A 20,228-nucleotide genomic window follows, 5' to 3' on the forward strand; every position below is an offset into this window, starting at 1 on the left:
CTCTCGGACCTTGGACTCTTCACACCTTCACCTTGTTCGTTTCCAACTACCAAGCGCGCTAGTCTGTTTATAACATGAGGGAAATTGTTCATCTGCAGGCCGGTCAATGTGGAAATCAGATCGGTGCTAAGGTGAATCACTACTGTTTTTTGAAGCTGTGTAGTTAGCGAGTGCGTTACAAATTCTCATTCTCACGATGTCGCATTTTTTGAAGAAAAATACGTTACTAGCGATAGCACGGTGTACGGAGTAGCTAACGTTTCTGGCGTTAGCTAGCTATATGCTAGGATCAATCGACACATTGGCCCTAGGCTATATGAATCAAGTTATTACGTGGTATTATTAAATGTATAACCTGGTAAATGTAACTGATTTGGCTAGTTAGCGCGCTATGTTTTCTGTTCATATAGACAAGTCAGTTTGCCGCCCTTTACGTGCAGGTGTCAAATAACGGCCATTTGCTTTCTGTTTGCAGTTTTGGGAGGTTATCAGCGATGAACATGGAATAGACCCAACAGGCACTTATCATGGAGATAGCGATCTCCAGCTGGAGAGAATCAACGTGTACTTTAATGAGGCAACCGGTAAGCAGCTTTCATTTAATACATCTGTGAAGAAGTCTTTCCCTCGAGTCGGGGAGGAACCAGCTCCACGTTTTGTTGAGGAGGCGAGGAGAGCGAACGCCAGCAATCCTGCGAAGACTTGACATTCAACAATGCGTATTGGCCATGTGCAGCACTACTACCACAATCGATTGCATGATTGATTTCAATTTCTTGGTGGATTATTTTTATTTAAATAGCGACTGTACTAACATTTGGCTCCTTCACATTTGAAAAATATCGGGAAAAGGAACGTAACGGTTGTGTCTTGCGCTTAGCACACATTATTATAATTGTCATTTTCAAATCCTTTTACGCAAAGTTTTTATCTAACTATTTAATGTCAATCCGGGAAATTCCTATAAGCATAACGAGCGACAACCTGTCCTACGGACTGTCAAATCATTGGCAATGGTAATGAACAACTCTGAAGATGTCGGGTATTTAAAAATTAAATAAATCCTGTACAAAGTCAAGTCTTACTGGTTATCAAGTCGAAAATTGAATTTTTTTACTGTCAAGAGGAATAACCCTCATGTAAGATTAGCCTACATTTTCCTGCCCGTCTCGCTATAGAAGTTAGGGGTTGCCCATGTTTATTTTATTAATTAGCAGCCCAAGGACAGCATTTGAAAGCAATCAAGTACTAGCTCTTACATGTCCCATGACACATTCTCCTGTTGATTTGCTGTCAATTATTTGCCCTAAATTATATATTCCCTCTAATTATGAATTGTTGTGTATGAATTTCATTTAGGTGGAAAATATGTCCCCCGTGCTATTCTGGTTGACCTGGAGCCTGGCACCATGGACTCAGTTCGCTCGGGTCCATTTGGCCAAATCTTCAGACCAGATAACTTTGTCTTTGGTAAGTAAAATGTTGAAATATTGTGCCTTTTGAATTATCATATGCACAAGATCATACTTAAACGTTTTACATTTGTTTGCAGGACAGAGTGGTGCTGGAAATAATTGGGCAAAAGGTCATTACACTGAAGGAGCAGAGCTGGTCGACTCTGTCCTCGATGTTGTGAGAAAAGAGGCAGAGAGCTGTGACTGCCTTCAAGGCTTCCAGCTCACTCACTCTCTTGGAGGGGGCACAGGCTCTGGCATGGGTACCCTGTTGATTAGCAAGATTCGTGAGGAGTACCCTGATCGTATAATGAACACTTTCAGTGTTGTACCCTCCCCTAAAGTGTCTGACACAGTGGTAGAGCCCTACAATGCCACGCTGTCAGTGCATCAACTAGTGGAGAACACGGATGAGACCTACTGCATTGATAACGAGGCCCTGTATGACATCTGCTTTCGCACTCTGAAGCTGACGACTCCCACTTATGGGGACCTCAACCATTTGGTGTCGGCCACTATGAGCGGTGTCACTACCTGCCTGCGTTTCCCTGGCCAGCTCAACGCAGACCTGCGGAAGCTAGCTGTCAACATGGTCCCCTTCCCTCGCCTGCATTTCTTCATGCCAGGGTTTGCTCCTCTTACTAGCAGAGGGAGCCAGCAGTACAGAGCCCTCACTGTGCCAGAGCTCACCCAGCAGATGTTTGATGCCAAGAACATGATGGCAGCCTGCGACCCCCGCCACGGCCGCTACCTGACAGTGGCCGCCATCTTCCGTGGGCGCATGTCCATGAAGGAGGTGGATGAGCAGATGCTGAACGTCCAGAACAAGAACAGCAGCTACTTTGTGGAATGGATCCCCAACAACGTCAAGACGGCCGTTTGCGACATCCCGCCCCGGGGGCTCAAGATGGCCGCCACCTTCATCGGCAACAGCACGGCCATCCAGGAGCTGTTCAAGCGCATCTCAGAGCAGTTCACCGCCATGTTCCGCCGCAAGGCCTTCCTCCACTGGTACACCGGAGAGGGCATGGACGAGATGGAGTTCACCGAGGCAGAGAGCAACATGAACGACCTGGTGTCCGAGTACCAGCAGTACCAGGACGCCACCGCGGAGGAGGAGGGAGAGTTTGAGGAGGAAGGAGAGGAGGATATGGGTTAGGGCGAAGTGATGGAAAGGAGAAACTAATCAAATATACATTTAACTTGCATCTCATCCCATTGTTTCAGTTTGTTCTTTTATTCTCTCACTACACAAATGTTCTGTCAGTGTTGACCCAGTTAAAGTAACAATAAATCTTAACAGCTTTTTGGAAACTTGTTTATCTGTTCCTTTTATAGATGTAAAAGATCAAACTGAGGAAGTTATTTCTGGAAAAAAAACCAAGAACAATTAGAAAATAGATTCCTTTTTATGATAGTACAGTTCTTGTTAAGTGCCTTTATAATTCAAGAAGCAGTAAAAGCGTAAGCAAACATACATTTCTACAATACATAAAACGTGAACAGAATTCCTTTTAAATATCTTTCTGATACAATACCTAACCACATGACTTATCCTCTTTATAACTGGTTACAGTGGGATAATTGCAGAAAGCAAGTTTAAAATGAGTATACCACACTTGGTTTAATGAATTCTGATTTCAGGGACATTGGTTTGCAACACTCAAATCACATGCTTTCTGTCTTGCTCCCTTAAAGTTTGAAAATGACCTTTTTAAATTGAATGCTTTGATTTCACATGCAATGTACTGTACAAGCTTCCGTTACACATGTATACTGTACACAAGTGCTCGGAAAGCATGGATCAGGGGAAAAAAGGGCTGTCTATTATACAATTCAGTGCACAAGGACAACTTCAGATGGGGGGGGGGGGTGTGGCATTGGGGCAGACACTTCTATTTCACATCAGTTTCCCTCTGCATGATCTGCAAAGTTATACTTTGCACAATCTGATGTACAAACCACCTTCCGATATAGACGGGCACACTTGTTTCAACAAAACATCTCTTCATACAGTAGAAGGATTGAGAGTTGGATCTCCATCAGTGATCAATTGATGTAAAAAATAATTCATAATGTACAATCTACATGTACAAATAAAACAAACAATTGGGCATGGGAAATAACTAAGCTAGGATTCCTGTTATACTTATGACATAAGATTGGCAAACCTGCATAAAGACAGGATCCTTCACACACTAAGGAATTGTCAGTGCACTATTTTCTTAAAATTAAAAAAAAACATGCTCCTGCACATCAGAATAAAAAAAATAATGCAATGACAAAATCTTTGCTTGAAGTGTGTGGAGGAAGCCATCTTTAAGCATGTTGGCCATTCAGGCCTTGGAGACCAGAGGACAAATGAGCAATGCCAAGAGCTTTTTTTTGTTGTTGTTGCCATGCCATAGTAAGTTCAGCGTTTGGGTAAAGATTTTAAATCAACACCCAGGAAAGGAGGCATTTAGGGTTTCTTACTCATACATCTTCCTGCTACTTTGTGAGAATAATCACATGATTTGGGGATAATTTGCATTCAAACTGCCCCTAATTTCCTAAATTACTTTGTGTAGTTCAGTTACTTGGGAGGTTTTCACAGTTGTGCAGAATGCTGACCTTACTTGAAACACACTTTTAAAATTGCCTTATGAGATAACTGAAATCTCCAGGGTATTTGTACTTTGTAGAATCGACTTGGGTTACTGACCATACGAATATAATCTTTATTTTCAAGCTTCCCCCCCCACCCAGGACAATAGGGTTCCATGGACTGACCATTAAATAAAATAATTTATATATTATATTATTAGCTATAATCAAAACAAAACCTTTTTCTTGCTCTCTGAAAGTCTATCAATATAGAATATCTGCTAACAATGTCTATGGAGGAGGCTGTAGGTTTAGATTTTCAACTCCCACACAAAACGGTCCTCCCACCATACATACACACATTATTACTAGCAGTCCGTAAACCTGGCTTTGATGGCTTGTTCCCTTGGCTAGAAGCAATATCACCCTGCAAAACACAGGTGCCGTCAGACCCAACGTTCCAGGACCACTGTAATGTTGTGAGTAAGGGCAGAATCAGCTACAGTGATCTTAACCCCACACAATCACAAACCAACTGCCACTGAACCACAGACCCTTTGATAAGTGTATATCAGTATAATATCTACATGTACAAGTAAAACAAACAGGGTTATGAGAAAGCTAGGACTCCTGTTGGTGCTGGGGAGATGGAGGCGTGTCTGTGAGAGAGGCCACTCCCACAAACCCCAGTCCATCAGGGCTGAGACCCAGGCCCTCGTCCATCTGCTCCAGTTCACTTTGGTCCAGAAGCTCAAAGTCCTCTTCCTCCTCGGTTGGTACAAGTGTGTCGTCCGGCATCTCCTCGGCCCCACTGGTCTCCGCGGCAACTGCATCCTCGGGGTCCTCCGGCTCAGTCACGGTGTCAGGGGGGCTTTCAAGGGCACTGGGGGGTGTCTCGGTGGGCAGGAACTCTGCCATGGAGGAGCCCTCGCTGGCCTCGGTGGAGCGCAGCAGGGCGGACAGAGTGTTCTGCACCACGGTGGAGATGGCCGTGCTCACAATCTCCTCACTCAGGGCCTCCAAAGAGCAGCGAGGGCCTTGGGCAGCCTCTCCACTCTCCTCTACCCCAGCACCCGGCACACCCTGGTCTCCCCCGGGCGGCCGCCCGTGTCCGTTGAAGTGCGTGTTGACAAAGTGAAGCGGGGATGCCAGGTGCTGGATGAGCAGGCTGGCTGGACTCTGAGCCTCCCCCTCAGAGGGCTGTCCCGTGGCCCCGGCACCCTGACCCTGACCAGGGCTTCGCAAAGGGAAGTGGAGTAGGCTGTGCTCAATAGAAGGAAACTCTTCAACGGAGGGAAACTCAGGCAGGTCCCTAAGGAAGGCCTCCTCTGGGTCACTATGAACACTCTGCTGGTCCAGGTCTAAAGTCAGAGAGAGAAAGAGAGAAACATTGTGGCATCAATATCAAAATGCACAGAGCCACAAATTGAATAAATAAAAAAATAAATAAAAAAAACAAGTGTCCCACAGATCAGGAACACTATCAAGGAGGTAGGCATGAATGTGACAGACGACAATCCGCAGAATACGTCTCCAGCCAAACTACAGACGCTTCACAGCAAAGTGCAAACCACTAATTATCCTCAAAAAGGATGGTCAGGTTACAGTTCACTAAAAAGCACCTAAAAAGCCTAAAGAGGTCTGGAAAAAGGTATTATGGACAGATAATATTCATCTTATCATGGACCAGAGTGATTGCAAGTTTGAAAAAGTCAGGAAAGTTTTGAGAAAAAAGGATCTGCCCAAGATTTACAGCATACCACCTCATCTGTGAAACATGGTGAAGGGGATATATAGCTGCCATTAGAACTTGCTAACTTGTCTTAACTGCTGATGGCAGCAGCAGAATGTATTATGAAGTGTACAGAAACATCTTGTCTGCTCAAATGCAATCAAATGCTTCCAAATTCATTGGATGGCGCTTCATCATACAATAATACAATGACCCAAAACATACTGCCATCGCAACTAGGGAGTTTTTCAGGGCCAGAAAATTGAATGTTCTTGACTGACCAAGCCAATCTTCAGATTTAAATCCAATTGAACATGCATTTCATTTCCTGATGATAACATTTTAGGTAATTGGAGATGGCTGCAGTACAGGCCTGGCAGAGCATCAACAGAGAAGATACCCTGTGTCTGGTGGGATCAATGGGTTGCAGACTTCAGGCAGTTATTGCATGCAAAGGATTGTCCACCAAATACTAAACATGAGTGCTTAATTTGGACATTGATAAATCTGTTTCAGGGCACTGTATTCAAGGGAAAATCCACAGAAAAACAACTTTGTTAGTTTTCATCCCCAATGCAGTTTGGTTGCTCAACCACAATACAACTCATGACCCTGTTGTGCTTGGTTACCTTCAGAGACATCTGTGAGTTGTGGGGTGGTAGCTCTGGAAACAGAGAACCCCCCACTCTCCAAAATGGACGCTTCCTCGTCAGACAGCTCAGAGTCAGTGATGGCCATGGCCAAAGCTGTGGTCTTCACATCCACCTGACCAATGATAAAACACCACACTTAGGGGACATCTTTGTTCTATAACCCACAGCATGGCCGTGTAGGATTTTGAGGGTCCAAGTTTTAGAGCCAAATAGGGCTATTACATAAACATTACAACATCAAGCAGGGTGGTCTTATAATCCTTCCAATTGTTATGACATTTTATGACATGAATCAGTGATCATTTTGTTTCTTGTAATGTCAACAAAGATGCAGCATGGATAGGGGGCTCACCGTGGGGGCAAAGCAGGACAGCTCCTCCTCACTCTCACTCTCCGTCTCTGCCCTGGGTTCATCCCCTTCCTCCATCTCCTTCTTCACCTCTACACACACACACACACACACACACACACACACACACGTGAGAAAATGAAATTAGCTCCAGCTGTCACATCGGTGCCACAAACCAGGGGGTGATGGTTTCCAGGGCAACACTGACATTCAGCTTTCACAGCTAGAGAGGAGACTTGTGAAGAACGCCTAGGGAACACTCACTCCTTTTGTCATGCTTGCGGTGCTGAGTGTCACCCTTCATGCTGTAGTCCAGCTTCATCAGGATGGGCTCCAGGCCAGTATACATCCTCTGGATCAGCTCATGGTACACCACCAGAGGCCACACCAACACACTCAACACTGCTCCCCACAAAAGAAAACCCAATTACACTTTGATGGCTTTCGAATCAGTCAGACAAATGGTAAGATTTCACCATAACAGATTATACACAACAAACCACTAGACGTTCATATCATTGAGGAAGGAATGGGAAGACAAATGATAAGAAATGCATGCTTCAGAATATTGAGCCTGACATGACCTCGTCATGATGCATGCTGAGTAAGGAATCATGAATGCTTCCAAAATCATTTCAAGCAGGCAATTACTTTGTTATGCATTGGCACACTGCTGACCATACAGACAACCACACCCTTTGGCAGGGTCGTTGCCTTTATAAAAAAACAAAACAAAGTAATGTCTATGCAAGTTCGCTCACCACAGATATAGGAGATCATGATTCCTGGTATGTAGTGTCCCGCCAAAGCTAGCACAAAGCAGCCTGAACACATCATCGCACAGAACTAAGGGAGGAAGTCAAAGCAGTGTCACTAAACCTTAACGTTGGTAGCAGCTACAGTGGTAAAACCATAGATTGAAGTAAAACTTACAAAAACTAATGAAATGGGTGACAGGGACAACTATTCATATACAGTGCCCTGTGTGATTATTGGGACAGTGAAGCATTTTTTCTTCTTTTGGCTCTACACTCCAAAAGTTTGGATTTGAAATCACTCACTGACTATGCAGTTAAAGTATAGATTCTCAGCTTTTATTTGAGGGTATTTGTGTACACATTTAGAAATGACAGAACTATAACAACATTATACATTGCCCCCCTATTTCAGGGCATCAAATGTATTGGGACAGATTAATATAATGTCCAAATTAAGCACTCCTGTTTAGTATTTCATTGCAAAGCCTTTGCATACAATCACTGCCTGAAGTCTGCGACCCATTGACCACACTGGGTATCTTCTCTGGTGATGTCCTGCCAGGCCTGTACTGCAGCCATCTTCAGTTTGAGGTCTTTTTGCCTTAAGTCTCATCTTCAAGCAAATGAAATGCATCTTCAATTAGATTTATATCTGAAGATTGACTTGGCCAGTCAAGAACTTTCCACTTTTTGGCCATGAAAAACTCTCTAGTTGCTATGGCAGTATGTTTAGGGTCATTATCTTGTTGTATGATGAAGCGTCATCCGATCAGTTTGACTATGTGGCCATGGGGAGAACTGCAGCTGGTGCCAAAAAGCATGTTCCCCATTGAGAACATTTTGGACAGCGATTTTGTTTGCCATTAATTGCTAATATTATATGCCTCCTCACTTTTCTCTTGCCATCACTCAGCACATGTTCATCTTTGTTCCATCTGTCCATAATACCTTTTTCCAGAACTCTGCAGGCTCTTTTAGGTACGTTTTTAGCCAACTGTAACCTGGACATTGTGTTTTTGAGGCTAACTAGTGGTTTGCACCTTGCAGTGTAGCCTCTGTAGTTCTGCCGGTGAAGTCTTATGCGGATGGTAGTCTCTGACACATGATCTGTGGGACTGTTTTTTTTTTTTTGCTGATGTTCCAAACTGTTGTTTTTGGTAAGCCTAAGGTTTTGGCTATGTTTCTGATTCTGTCCGATTTTTCTGCCTCATAATGACTTCCTTTACTTTCATTGACGTCTCTTTTGTCCTCATGTTGACAGACTCCAAAAGCAAACGCAAAGAATCCCAGAATCAATATTAGATATTTACAGCTCTTTATGCCTGCACAAATGATGTGACGAAACACAACTGACTAACCAGAAACACCACTTTTCTTCATACATTCGGTGCCATGAAAGATATTCATTTATATGCATTATTAACCTCATAATAATTGTTTGATTTCAAATCCAAACTTTAGAGCCAAAGGAAGGAATACTGCTTCACTGACCCAATAATTACACAGGGCACTCTATCAGCAAACAACCCCACCCCACTATGTGTAAACACAGACTACAATGTGACTGAAATGATACACTGTAGGTGACCATGATTTTGAGGCATTTCACCTTGCCATGATTCTGCCGTTTGTACTGCAGCATCTCCTGGATGTAGAGGCTATAGGTGAGATAGCTCTCTGCCAGGTGGTGGCTGAGCTCTGGAACACTAAGGAGCCGTGGTTGAACAGTCATGGTCTCTCTATGGTCAGAGAAAAGGGGCATGTAGGGAACAGGGATGAACACATTCATAAGCAGTACTAAAACAAACCTGAAAGGCTTAAATGCTATTCATGGGCACAAGACCTGCGAGTGCATATTTTAAATGCATAAATCACAGTAAGCTAAGTCGTTAATATCACAGTAATGGGTTTGATCTTTTGTAAGACATGTACCTTTCCATCAGGTTGGCCTCAGGATACTGAACTGTAGTGCAGAAGAGGTAGTTCAAGTAAGAAAAACAAACATTTAGCATCAAATACGAGTGGGCTTGGTTATCCAAATGTTCAGAATGTAGGGCAAACACCTAAACCCTGTCATATAGACTAGCCGGAGTAAAACTCTACAGGGAGACAAATGTCAGATATAAAAAAAAAAGCCTGTAGAGATATAGCAACTGCCATCATTTCTGGCCCCAGGCAGAGTGTGGCTGTATAGTGATGCAACATTCCTCACCTGTGACGATTGGCAACTTGTGCTTCCATCTCTCTAGCAGGACGAGTCCTAACAGAGAAAGACTCAGCAAGAAGAGTGGGCGCAGAGACGTTGAAGACAGAAGCCTGGAATTGTTAAAACACACACACACACACACACACACACACACACACACACACACACACACACAGTCATGTCACCAACATTCCTGGCACTATCTATTTTCAGCATTTTTACCTTTAACTCACATTTAGTCAAGTGTGAATAGTGTGAATGCCAGCTAGATTCACTGGACGCATAATGCAATATTGGACTGTACTCGTCAGCGCTGCCTGGAGAATTCCATGACAGCTGTCAACCGATGGGAGCAACCAAGCTAGCGAGAGAGCTAGTTCTGTCTCGGGATCGGGATTATCGCTCGCTCGCCCTGTCATTACGACGCCATAATATGTCGCGTTATCTATGGTGCACAAATGGTGCTGCTGTACAAAGCCAGCCCCATTCATGTTCATAACAACTTACCAGAACAAGGTGTTAAGTGTGAGGGCAACAAAGATGCTGTAGAGCGGCCTCTCCCAAACAAGAAGCCTCTGCACCCATAACAGCAAGGGCTCGTATTGCGATAGCCAGCCCTGAAGGCGATCTCGCAGACGCATTAGCTCTGGGTTCCCATCCCCGCACGCTTGCTCCGATCCTTCGGCAGGAAACAGGGCCTCGAGGCCGACCGAAGAGGAGGTAACAGAGGGGCGTCTTGCCTCCTCTCCGCTCGCCATCTTTTCCCCACTTTGTTATGTTGTTTTGGAGATCACGGGGTATGGATGGGCGGATGGATCCGTGGTCAAGGCCCGTCATGGATTAAAAAAAAAACCACACGGGTCACATGATTCGTTGTTTACGCGAGTGAAATCATATGGATGACATCTACCGAGTGGATCAGGTACTACCACTACATGACTGGTTTTGTTATGTAAAAATACAACTCTTTGTCTCCCCTTGCTTGTTTGAAGAGAGCCAAGTAGAAAACACTGAATTGTGAAAAAAAAGTAGACAAGTCGAATATAGCAGAAATATTTAATACAGCAAAAATAACAAAAAAACAACAACATTACATCACAAATACTTGATGATCAATTTGATCAAATGCAACTAAGGAAAAGTGTTCCATAAAACTCATACAGCTATCGATTGATTCCATGACAACTGCAGCTGCTGTTGTTAACAGTTTGTTAACAGCTCATCCATGATACACTTCTTCTTCTTATCCTTTAGCGATTTCAGTTTGATTTACTTGCAATCTCTGAAAAAATAAGAGTAGAGAATAAGGCAACATAATAAGGTGAACCAGGTAACTAGATCTCCATCACACAAATGTCCAGTATCATAAAAGAGGGTGCATTATGTTGCAACCAAAAATGGAGAGACAAACACAAATCACAGACCAAAACAGATGAAACAGATGTCATAGATTAGCTGTCCTTAGTGACAATAGCAGTTATATAGTGTGTCCACATAGACTGATAATTACTGATTTAATAGCCTACAATGCATTGCAGGCAAGCAAGGCAAGCAGGGAAGGATAAGGCTGGCACTTGATTGGCTGGTTAAGAGTGTGCTGTTGAGGGTCAAGGGTGAAGGTAGTGTCTCTACAAGCCAATCAGCAGGTTGGGAGAGAGAGACCAAGAGCCTACCTGGGCGAGAGAATTGCCTAAAGTCGGTGGAGAGGGGTGGGCTGACTCTCCCACAGCTGCTAAGATAAAAGGACATGAATACCTGCCGGAGATAAGACCAAGGCCTGCAACAGGTCAGAGAGGGAGATGATGCCCCTCACCACATCCTCTCTGTCCACCAGGACCAGCCGATGAACCTAAGGGGCAGGAGTTGACGGGCCATTCGTCACACAGCAATTTCTTCATATGTTACAGACCAATGTGTTATCGAGTTTAATCTTAATCAATAACGCAACAGCAACATTTCTAAGTGCACTTTGAATATAATTGAATGGATGTAAGCCATTAAGGGGAGACATGGTGGAGCAGAGATTCTAACCTCTGCCTTGACGATACGGTCAATAACCGTCTCCAGTGTCTCATCAGGGTAGCATTTGATCACGCCCTCCACAAAGCAGGTCCGCCTCCTGGTGGCCTCCAGCATAGTCATGTTCAGATTGTTGTAGGTCTTCTGGGCAGCCAGGTTCTGTCGCAGTGAAACAGAGAAACCCAACGAACTGAACAAATGCACACTATGTACTCAATATACCAATGTGAGGGGATCTATGTCAAAAAATCTAGTAGCAACAGGTCACTGTTTAAGTGTGAATTCTTTTTTTAGGGTGCATTCCACTGGAACAGCATTGTTGTACTTACAATCACATCAAATCTGGCGTAGAGAGCTACCACCTTGCCTGGGTGAACAAAAGACAGCGAGTGAAACAAATCCACCACCTGAATCCCGCACCCGCCTCAGGTTACATTTGATTGTGCAGAACTGAATGTGAATGGTTTTCCCCCACCTTTTTAGTGTTTGGATATATTTTAGTACACTGCATATCACTGCCCAAGTTTCTTTGTGGAATTGGAATTGTGAATTATTTTTTACCAAGCTAAACTCAATGTACTGTTTTGAGTGACTGAGTGAACATTTACAACAACATAACGACATCCAAGACCATTAGGTGTCTGCTAAAAAAAACAACTGGGTGAACCCACCTTGCTCATCAACTACAGGCAGTGCAGACACCCTCCTGTCCACAAACACAGACAGGGCATCGTAGACTGTGGCTGTGTGCAGAACTGTGGCGATGTTCCGGAACGTTCCAATCCCAACCTCCTGGATCTGCTTTTGCAGGAAACGGGGTTTGGGGACCATCCCTCCCTGGGAAGAGAGACGCCATACAACAGATCAGGGGAGGCTGGTGGAGGTACTGTATACGCGTATTTGATACCATTCCTCATTCCAAATCATGCATTACAATGAGCCCGTCCTCCGATTTCTACCTCCCCCAGCCTCCCCTGCAAGAGCTACATCCAGTTCACAACCCCTGAAATGGCCCATATTCTGTCATATTAGCATAACAAATGAAAACATCTTATAGAACTCAAGTCAGGCTTTCTTACAAATATATGAAGGAACTTGAGGATTCGCTTGTGTGTCAGGATGTGTAAGACATTTCCGGACTTGGGGTCAATGACTGGTAGTCTGTGGATCTTGTACCTCAGTAAGGAATAGATGGCATCAAATAGGCTGTAGAGAGCGGAGGGGGAGGATGAGTAGGGTAAAAGGGGAAAACTGGAGAGCACAACCATCAACAACACCAGTAACACCGTAAACAAGGAAAGCCCTGATAACTGCTGATGACTTGCCCACAATGGAAATTAGTAGAACAGACTGCAGCATAGATTCACCTGGCTTCAGGGGTGATACTGATGAGAAAGTGGTTGGAGTACTGCAGGTAGACATCTGTAGAGAGGGAGACACACACACACACGCACCCGCACCCGCACACGCACACACACAGAAGAGGGGAGAGTCACAGAGGGACATACACAGAGAGAGTATGAAGCATTGTAACATTAGCCTTTAGCTTATTTACTTTTAAATGAATCACCTCTCCATGTCTCAATCTTATGGTTCTCTAGCTCATAGATTTGAACCTGTGGGGAAAAAAAAATATTATGTAAAAGCATATTGTTTATAATAAGCTCTATTGCATTCACACAACCAATATCCTCTCATTCTTGCACTATTTGTGTGTAATATTAGTGACAATGATTATCATTACCTTCAACGGTATTCATAAAGAGTTTCCATTGGAGTGAGTTCTTAATTCACCTCAAATTTCACGCATTAAAGTACGCTATGATGCAGGAGGTTCATACGCACCATGGGGGACTTGTAATAACGATGGAGAATGTTGATGAAATCTGTTATGGTCAGCATACCTGTTTGGGAAATAAATACAAAAATCAGCCATCTTTGCTACAATAGTGATTGGCATGTACGTGCACTGTGCACTGATTCAAATAGCACTGTCACCTGTTCTTCTCTTACCCACAAACCTCTGTAACTTGTTGTCCCAAAGTGGCGCAGCCCTCAACCCATTTTCCACCAGAGCGATAAAGGCCTTTTTCACCTGCAGACAAACCCGAGAAATTCACATAAATCTTACTGGCATTTCAGAGAACCCATCAGTTCGAAAAAAAACAGAGTTCTGACATAAAATCTAATGTCAACATGGACCAAGATTTGACATTCCATGAGAAGTGGGAGATTAAATAGCTGGACTCTTACTTGGAGCATGGTGTCAAATATGACCAGTTTGCAGCTGGTTGGAATAGCATCATAGCAGCAGTGACTTTTCATGAAATTCATGTAGACTTCAGCATCAGGCTCTGAGTGGGGACAGTCATGTATCTTTTTATCTGAAACACATAAATAAGCATCTATGCACAAGCGTACACACTCACTCACTCACTCAAGCAAGCACACACACTCACTCACATAGAGAGACACACACACTCACACACACACTCACTCACACACAGACACACTGCTGTCTCTGTTATTTCCCACAACACACAATGTGTTACCTACACTCTTTTGAAACGAGACCTACAAAAAGGAGAAAGAACTTCAGCCTGAACCACTCCCACTTGCATGTTAGTGTCTTGTATTGGTTGTAAAACAATGCCCCCCCCCAGCAACTGGCCTTCCATAAGCCTGTGCACGTCACTAAACTCAAATATATGTTAGTGCCACATTGTGGCCTACCTGTGTTAGAGGCTCCATGGTTGCAAAGCGTGTCCATGAATCTGTTGTCTTCCCAGCAGCGAACATACGCCTGGTCCTGCTACACGCAGACTCTCCCCTTTCTCACAAAGCAGTTGGTTCTATATTAGGAGCAGGAGTCTCAAGTGGTATGCAGAAGGCCTGAAGGGAATGGGGGGAGGGGGGAGGGGGTGACACAGTGTTATATGTATGCTGCTTGTTGGCCAGGGTTCAATTGAAAAATAGATGTATATCTCAATATGACTTCTATATATACAATATGCCATTTAGCTGACGCTTTTATCCAAAGAAACTTACATTGTAGTGAGTGCATACATTTTGTTAGCGCCATGCTCTGCCAACTGAGCCACAGAGGACCAGTCTGGTTAGGTGTAAATGCTGCAGAGCACAGCACAATCAAATGGTAACTCATTTGCACTTTCTTCTTAACTGTGCAGTGCTCTGCAGCAGTGCTCTCTCTGCCCCGTGTCTCTCTGCTGTGTGCCTGCCCTTGAACTCAGGTCTGTCCTCTCACCCCAGCACACCAGCCAGGATCGAAGCAAACGTTTTTAAGAGCAACACTTCAGCTCCGTAACCGTTATTGGAGCTGAAGTTTGATACAACTTTAAACGAGTGCTTCGGAAACTACTTTGATTCGATGCATAGTTAGGGTGTGACTGCATTGTTGCTACAATTCTCTCCTGCTTCCAAAGGCATTCTATTATTTATTGTTATGTTCTTGAGATTGGGAGCAGCAACAATAACAGGAAATGTGCTCTTCGTAGTTGTTGGACAGAAGAATGCCTGAGAGAACAGATATAACCTCTGGTCTAAATAGAAGGTTAATATTGACTTAGTTGGATGAAATAGTAACTAGCTAGCCATAAGCTGTTTGTGGACCAAGTTTGTATGTTTTACAGCTTGATGACATGTTGTGTTTCATTAGTTAGGTAGTAGTGCCCATATGGCAAAGCAGACCACATTCACAGAGCCAATGTCACAAAAAAAAGTTTGATCAAACTTTTATTAAGGGTGAGCATTTTTACAGATTTCTACACATTTCATGTATTTTACATTGCTTACAAAAATTAAACGATATTGTGCTTCAAAATTAAAGTCTGTTTCCATACATTTTAGTTGCTTTCAGCAATTCAACAGAAGACCAAACTTCCTATAATTCTTGTCCTGGAGACCAGTAGACTGGCTTTGTAGAAACATGTCAATGTAAAATGAAGTAAAATGTAAAAATACCACCAAATTCCCTGTCTATTGCATTCTCTCATGAGTAGAAAGATGAGAGAGAAAAAGCGAGCTGTTCTTCAGGGAGGATATAGGAGCCTTTTCAGAGCAAGGAGAGAAGACTTGAGTGATACTGTGGCTAAACTGTGGTAAATTCTCCCAAACCAAATGGTTATGTTGATAAAGGTTACCAAATGTGCAAATGTTAAACCAGACTACTATCCATATTTCAGAATGTGTTTTTACAACAGCTCATCCATGTTAGGATACTAGTATGTTTACATGAAAATGTAATAATCTGTCAGATTCACATTTGAGGTTAAGGATGTCATACACAAAAAGCGCATTTCAAAAAAGCCAAAGGTAGACTACAGATTGGTGACCTATCACTGTATAAGTAATGTTGCTTTCTGTAGTACAAACGGAAAACCTCAATAATAATATCTAGAGCATTCTAAGATGGTAATGAATAGTTTCTTGACTAAAACTAAAGGCTGTTTCTCGAACCTGTCACTCAGAGTTTGAGGGCAGCTGTTGCTTCAGCTGCAGATGAGTTAAGGGGTGACAGCCTCTGAGGTAAAGATAGAAAAACAAAGTGTTCTGATTTCTAATTGGAAACCAAAAGCATCAAAACTCTACTGTTCAGTGCGGGGACCAGTAACTCTCAGCGGCTTCACTCATCTCGTATGACAAACCAACCAATAAAAATGCATAAACATGTTGCGGCGTTTAAAAAGAACAATGCTTGTTAATGAGAGCGTGAGGAACTAAAACACCACAGCAAAGTAAACTAGCAGACTCCCTTCTTTATCCCTTCATATGGTCACTTTCAACACTTACTGTGAGACTCACCAATGTGCTCCTGATCTGCTGCTGTGGAGCGAAACACCCATACACCTTCCCAACTTTCCCAGGTTTCATCAAAACTCAGCTCAATCAACTGAAAACATGACATGGCTCCCACATCTAAATCCTGCTCTTCCCCATATTCAAACAATGGTAGGTAGTAACGTACTGGGTGCAGTGAGGGCAAGCATGCCAAACCCTTTCCCAAACCAGAAATAATGGTTCCCAAATAGACATCCTCATAGATCTCAGGCCCATCCCTGACCTTGACTTAGGACATACCGTCTGAAAAGCTGTATGATAAACTTCCTACAAAAATGACATGAGAATGAGTACTTAACCTCTTGCTTATCTACACTGAGTCAGCTGTCCTCAAACCACTGTACAAAACGTGCCTTTAGGCTTCTATCTAAAATGTATACCGTATGTGGAAAAGCACATACAAAAAATGCGGAACTTCATTGTGAGCGGGCGCATTAGGAAAATTCAGCTGGTTTAAATGTGAGTCCATCATCACAGGGTGACAGTAGGGGCCTCCATGCTCCGCCTCTAGCTGGGCATGAGAAGAGACGGGCCTTTCTCAAAGGGCAGCATGGACACTGGGCAGCAGCGCCCGGCCCTGAGGGGGGCCATGCCACCCAGACGGGAGTCCAGAACCGGGGCAGCTCCGCTGAGGAGGGAGGGGGCCAGCCAGGGTGCGGGGTGGCCGGGAGCTCCAGGGGGCAGGGGGTCGGAGGCATTCTGGGGGCCACATTGCAGAGGAGGGAGGCGGCCCAGGCAGCCAGGGCAGAGCAGAGAGGAGGCGGACCAGGCCAGAGCAGGGTCTTGCTGTGGGTGTGGATGGGTGTGGCCCAGCGAGGTGAGGAAGGAGCCCCATAGACACAGTATAGAGGTCTGGGAGGAGGAGGATGACGGGCTGTAGTCGTCTTTGTGCATGTCGAGAGCGGCTGGCTGGTGGTTCTGACTGTCGTTCCCCAGGATGTAGCAGCCGAAGTTGGAGGCTGCGGTGGCGGTCTCTGGGAGCAGGCCTGGTGAGTGGCTGGGGCTCTGGAGGTGGTTTGGGACAACAGGGGCCAGGGTCTGACTGCTTCTGGGGAGGCTGAGCTGCTGCAGCACCACCGCGCTGGTGGCGATGAGTCCAGCAACACTGGTCAGGTACACCAGCCCCAGCATGCAGGCAACCTGGACAGGGACAAAAACCAGGACAAATCTCTCAATGTTTTTACTACTTTTCCAAAAAACTCTAGAACCAATGTCAAGCGTTTTCCATTTTTAGGAAACTCTCCCAGTGGTGTTTTTAAAGGCAAAAATCCAGTCTTTGGAGTACACTGTGTAGAATCTATGCCCCTGCCCTATGATGCCAGACCACCCTCTTACCTTGGTAAAGTGCTGGTACATGGCTGTGAGGGCCTGTCGCCATGCCGCCTGCTCCAGCAGCACAGACAGGTCAGTGTAGGTGAACCAGCCTCTCTTCATCCCCTGCCTCTCCGCAACGCTGGCAGGTTACAACAAACCAACAGTCAATACACAAACACAACACCACACCACAGATCAACCCAGAAGAGAAGGTGGCAGCCAGGCAAACACAGGTCACATGACTCACACGTTTGTGGAAACTAGCAGCTCTATATTCAAACAAATATGGAGTAAAACCCGGACACATCCGCTGCCCCTCCAATAGCAGAATTATCATGAGATAACTAATTGCTAGTCAATCTCTGAATATCTATCTCCATGACGTACACGCCATGTTATGGCTTGTGATTTCTTTGGTTTTAATGACCATGCATTAGGATTCTCTCTCAAAAACATGCTGATATAGGTCCAATCAATAGTCAGTAAAAATACATCACCAACCTGGTTTCTAGTTGATTCAGCATGTCAAAGAACTCACTGGGCTCAGTGAAGAGGCTCCACTCCTGAAACACAAGGCCAAAGCAGAGATCAAATCATGACACAAAGATACAGACACAGATACCGCCGCCGCCGCCACCGCCACCGCCACCGCCAACACACCCACACCCACACCCACACATGTCTGAGCCTGCGACGGAGTGCTACTTACAATGGCATTGAGGAAATTCATCTCCAGGGCGTTCACAGTCTGGACATCCAGCTTCCCAGCTGTCCCCCACTCATCGTTGAAAACCTCCTCGTCCTCTCCTTCATCGTACAAGTACTTACTGGCAACCATCTGGAAGAGAGGTGACAGCATTAGAGGTCAAGATTAGCTCAGCTTATGTCATAGAACAAGTGATTGTCCATGCATGTTCAAGTGATTGTCCATGCATGTTCAAGTGATTGTCCATGCATAAAGGCTAGACATATATTACATACATTGACCAGAGAGTGAAGAGAAGCCAATGTACAAGATAAGCCATGCTGTCAAGTACAGAACAGAAATAACAGTGTGACCAGATTTTTGTAACCTTTGACACATACCATGGAGATCAGGAAAAGGTCTGAGGAGGATATCTTCTGCAGGTATTCAGGGTTTCTGTGTCGTAGCCTTTCAATGTAGACCAGGGCCAGCATCATGGCACATGGAGAGATGCACGCCTCCCTAATACACACAGACCAGTATGCTTTAATGGTAGATAGCTAACATGATGGAGACTTGTGAATGCTCACATTGCTCACAAAAAGACAAGCTGTACCCCATATAACTTGATTAAACTGTTACCATACTGTACCTTGCGACATGGGAAGCATATTTCTTTTGGAGCTTTCGGATTGGGCTTGGGGCAGACTTCTGAAGGAGTTCTACAGCAATATCTAGAATTCAAAGTAAGTCAATAAGAAATGGGTCCAAGACAAGTTATGAGAAACTGTTCATTGAGATATCATAAACAAGACTAACCTGTGACGGGACAGGAAAGGGCATCAAAAGAGCTGTCTTGGTCCAGGCCATAGTATAATCGCTTCCGCACCCGTTGAGACAGTTTCTGATGTCCAGGAAGGAACTGTGAAAGTCAACAATGCGTGCATTAGCTTCATTGAAAGACAACAAGTTTAGATTATGCCATGGTTGCAGATTTGACATAATTATTTATTGCTGCTAAACAGATCGATAAGACTCCGGCAACTCTCATGTAGCAAGCTAGATCATAGGTGTGGTGCTAACAAGTTAGCGTAGCTAGCCCCATTGCAAATTCAGTACATTTAGCTAACATGACAAGGCCTCAACATTCTAGACGGACGAACAGCTATATTTCGCAAGCCAATGTTTCTCAAAACGACGTGTTTTGAGGATTAATGACAAAAGACACGTTTGGTACAAGCTAAGCCATGTCAGCTAGCATGTCCGTCGATAACCTGCTTGGCAAGCTAGGCTCCTCAAGGGCAGGTCCATGAAGCGCGCTCATTAGCTAGCTAGCTAAGGTAGCAAACAACATACCGTAAACTCCTGGAAGTCAGAAAATTGAAATGTTCGCTCATGAAACAAGTCTTCGAAATCCATGCTGCCGACTCACCATTAGCTAAATATTAAGAGATAGAAACTCCTACAGAATAGATTAGCTACAAGGTGGCGCCTGGTCCCATTCAGGCTAGCTGGCTACACCGTGACCCACTGTTGTGACGACTGACAGGCTCAAGTGAAGGAACTGTTACGCAATGTACTCTGACTAAACTTGACTTGCACTGCCCAGGGCAGC

The 20,228-nt window shown here is 44.4% G+C and overlaps 4 protein-coding genes across 4 annotated transcripts; 1 reads left to right on the forward strand and 3 right to left on the reverse strand.

Annotated features, from left to right (window-relative positions):
* Window positions 1-74: 74 nt before the first annotated feature.
* On the forward strand, window positions 75-2,613 carry LOC310812254 (tubulin beta-4B chain-like; the record flags this gene model as incomplete). Its single annotated transcript, XM_083680717.1, has 4 exons — window positions 75-131; window positions 476-584; window positions 1,360-1,470; window positions 1,553-2,613. The coding sequence occupies 4 exons, from the start codon at window positions 75-77 to the stop codon at window positions 2,611-2,613; spliced, it is 1,338 nt and encodes a 445-aa protein (XP_083536843.1).
* Window positions 2,614-2,844: 231 nt separating this feature from the next.
* On the reverse strand, window positions 2,845-10,554 carry retreg2 (reticulophagy regulator family member 2). The gene is made up of 9 exons (XM_083680664.1): window positions 10,246-10,554; window positions 9,745-9,848; window positions 9,465-9,495; window positions 9,142-9,271; window positions 7,536-7,620; window positions 7,039-7,176; window positions 6,778-6,866; window positions 6,402-6,537; window positions 2,845-5,401 (listed from the first exon to the last, which is right to left on the reverse strand). Exons 1-9 carry the CDS (start codon window positions 10,494-10,496, stop codon window positions 4,662-4,664), a joined length of 1,704 nt encoding a protein of 567 aa, XP_083536790.1. The 5' UTR covers window positions 10,497-10,554; the 3' UTR covers window positions 2,845-4,661.
* Window positions 10,555-10,870: 316 nt separating this feature from the next.
* On the reverse strand, window positions 10,871-14,527 carry prkag3a (protein kinase, AMP-activated, gamma 3a non-catalytic subunit; the record flags this gene model as incomplete). Its single annotated transcript, XM_083680589.1, has 12 exons — window positions 10,871-11,020; window positions 11,494-11,587; window positions 11,770-11,916; window positions 12,087-12,124; window positions 12,429-12,594; window positions 12,837-12,963; window positions 13,125-13,179; window positions 13,313-13,373; window positions 13,603-13,661; window positions 13,771-13,852; window positions 14,011-14,141; window positions 14,491-14,527. The coding sequence occupies 12 exons, from the start codon at window positions 14,525-14,527 to the stop codon at window positions 10,998-11,000; spliced, it is 1,020 nt and encodes a 339-aa protein (XP_083536715.1). The 3' UTR covers window positions 10,871-10,997.
* Window positions 14,528-15,484: 957 nt separating this feature from the next.
* On the reverse strand, window positions 15,485-20,143 carry cnppd1 (cyclin Pas1/PHO80 domain containing 1). Its single transcript, XM_083681119.1, has 8 exons — window positions 19,970-20,143; window positions 19,433-19,535; window positions 19,266-19,347; window positions 19,015-19,135; window positions 18,638-18,766; window positions 18,430-18,491; window positions 17,950-18,067; window positions 15,485-17,754 (listed from the first exon to the last, which is right to left on the reverse strand). Exons 1-8 carry the CDS (start codon window positions 20,030-20,032, stop codon window positions 17,122-17,124), a joined length of 1,311 nt encoding a protein of 436 aa, XP_083537245.1. The 5' UTR covers window positions 20,033-20,143; the 3' UTR covers window positions 15,485-17,121.
* Between the last annotated feature and the right edge of the window lie 85 nt (window positions 20,144-20,228).

Source organism: Argentina silus, assembly GCF_951799395.1.
Source record: "Argentina silus genome assembly, chromosome: 11".
Taxonomy (NCBI): Eukaryota; Metazoa; Chordata; class Actinopteri; order Argentiniformes; family Argentinidae; genus Argentina; species Argentina silus.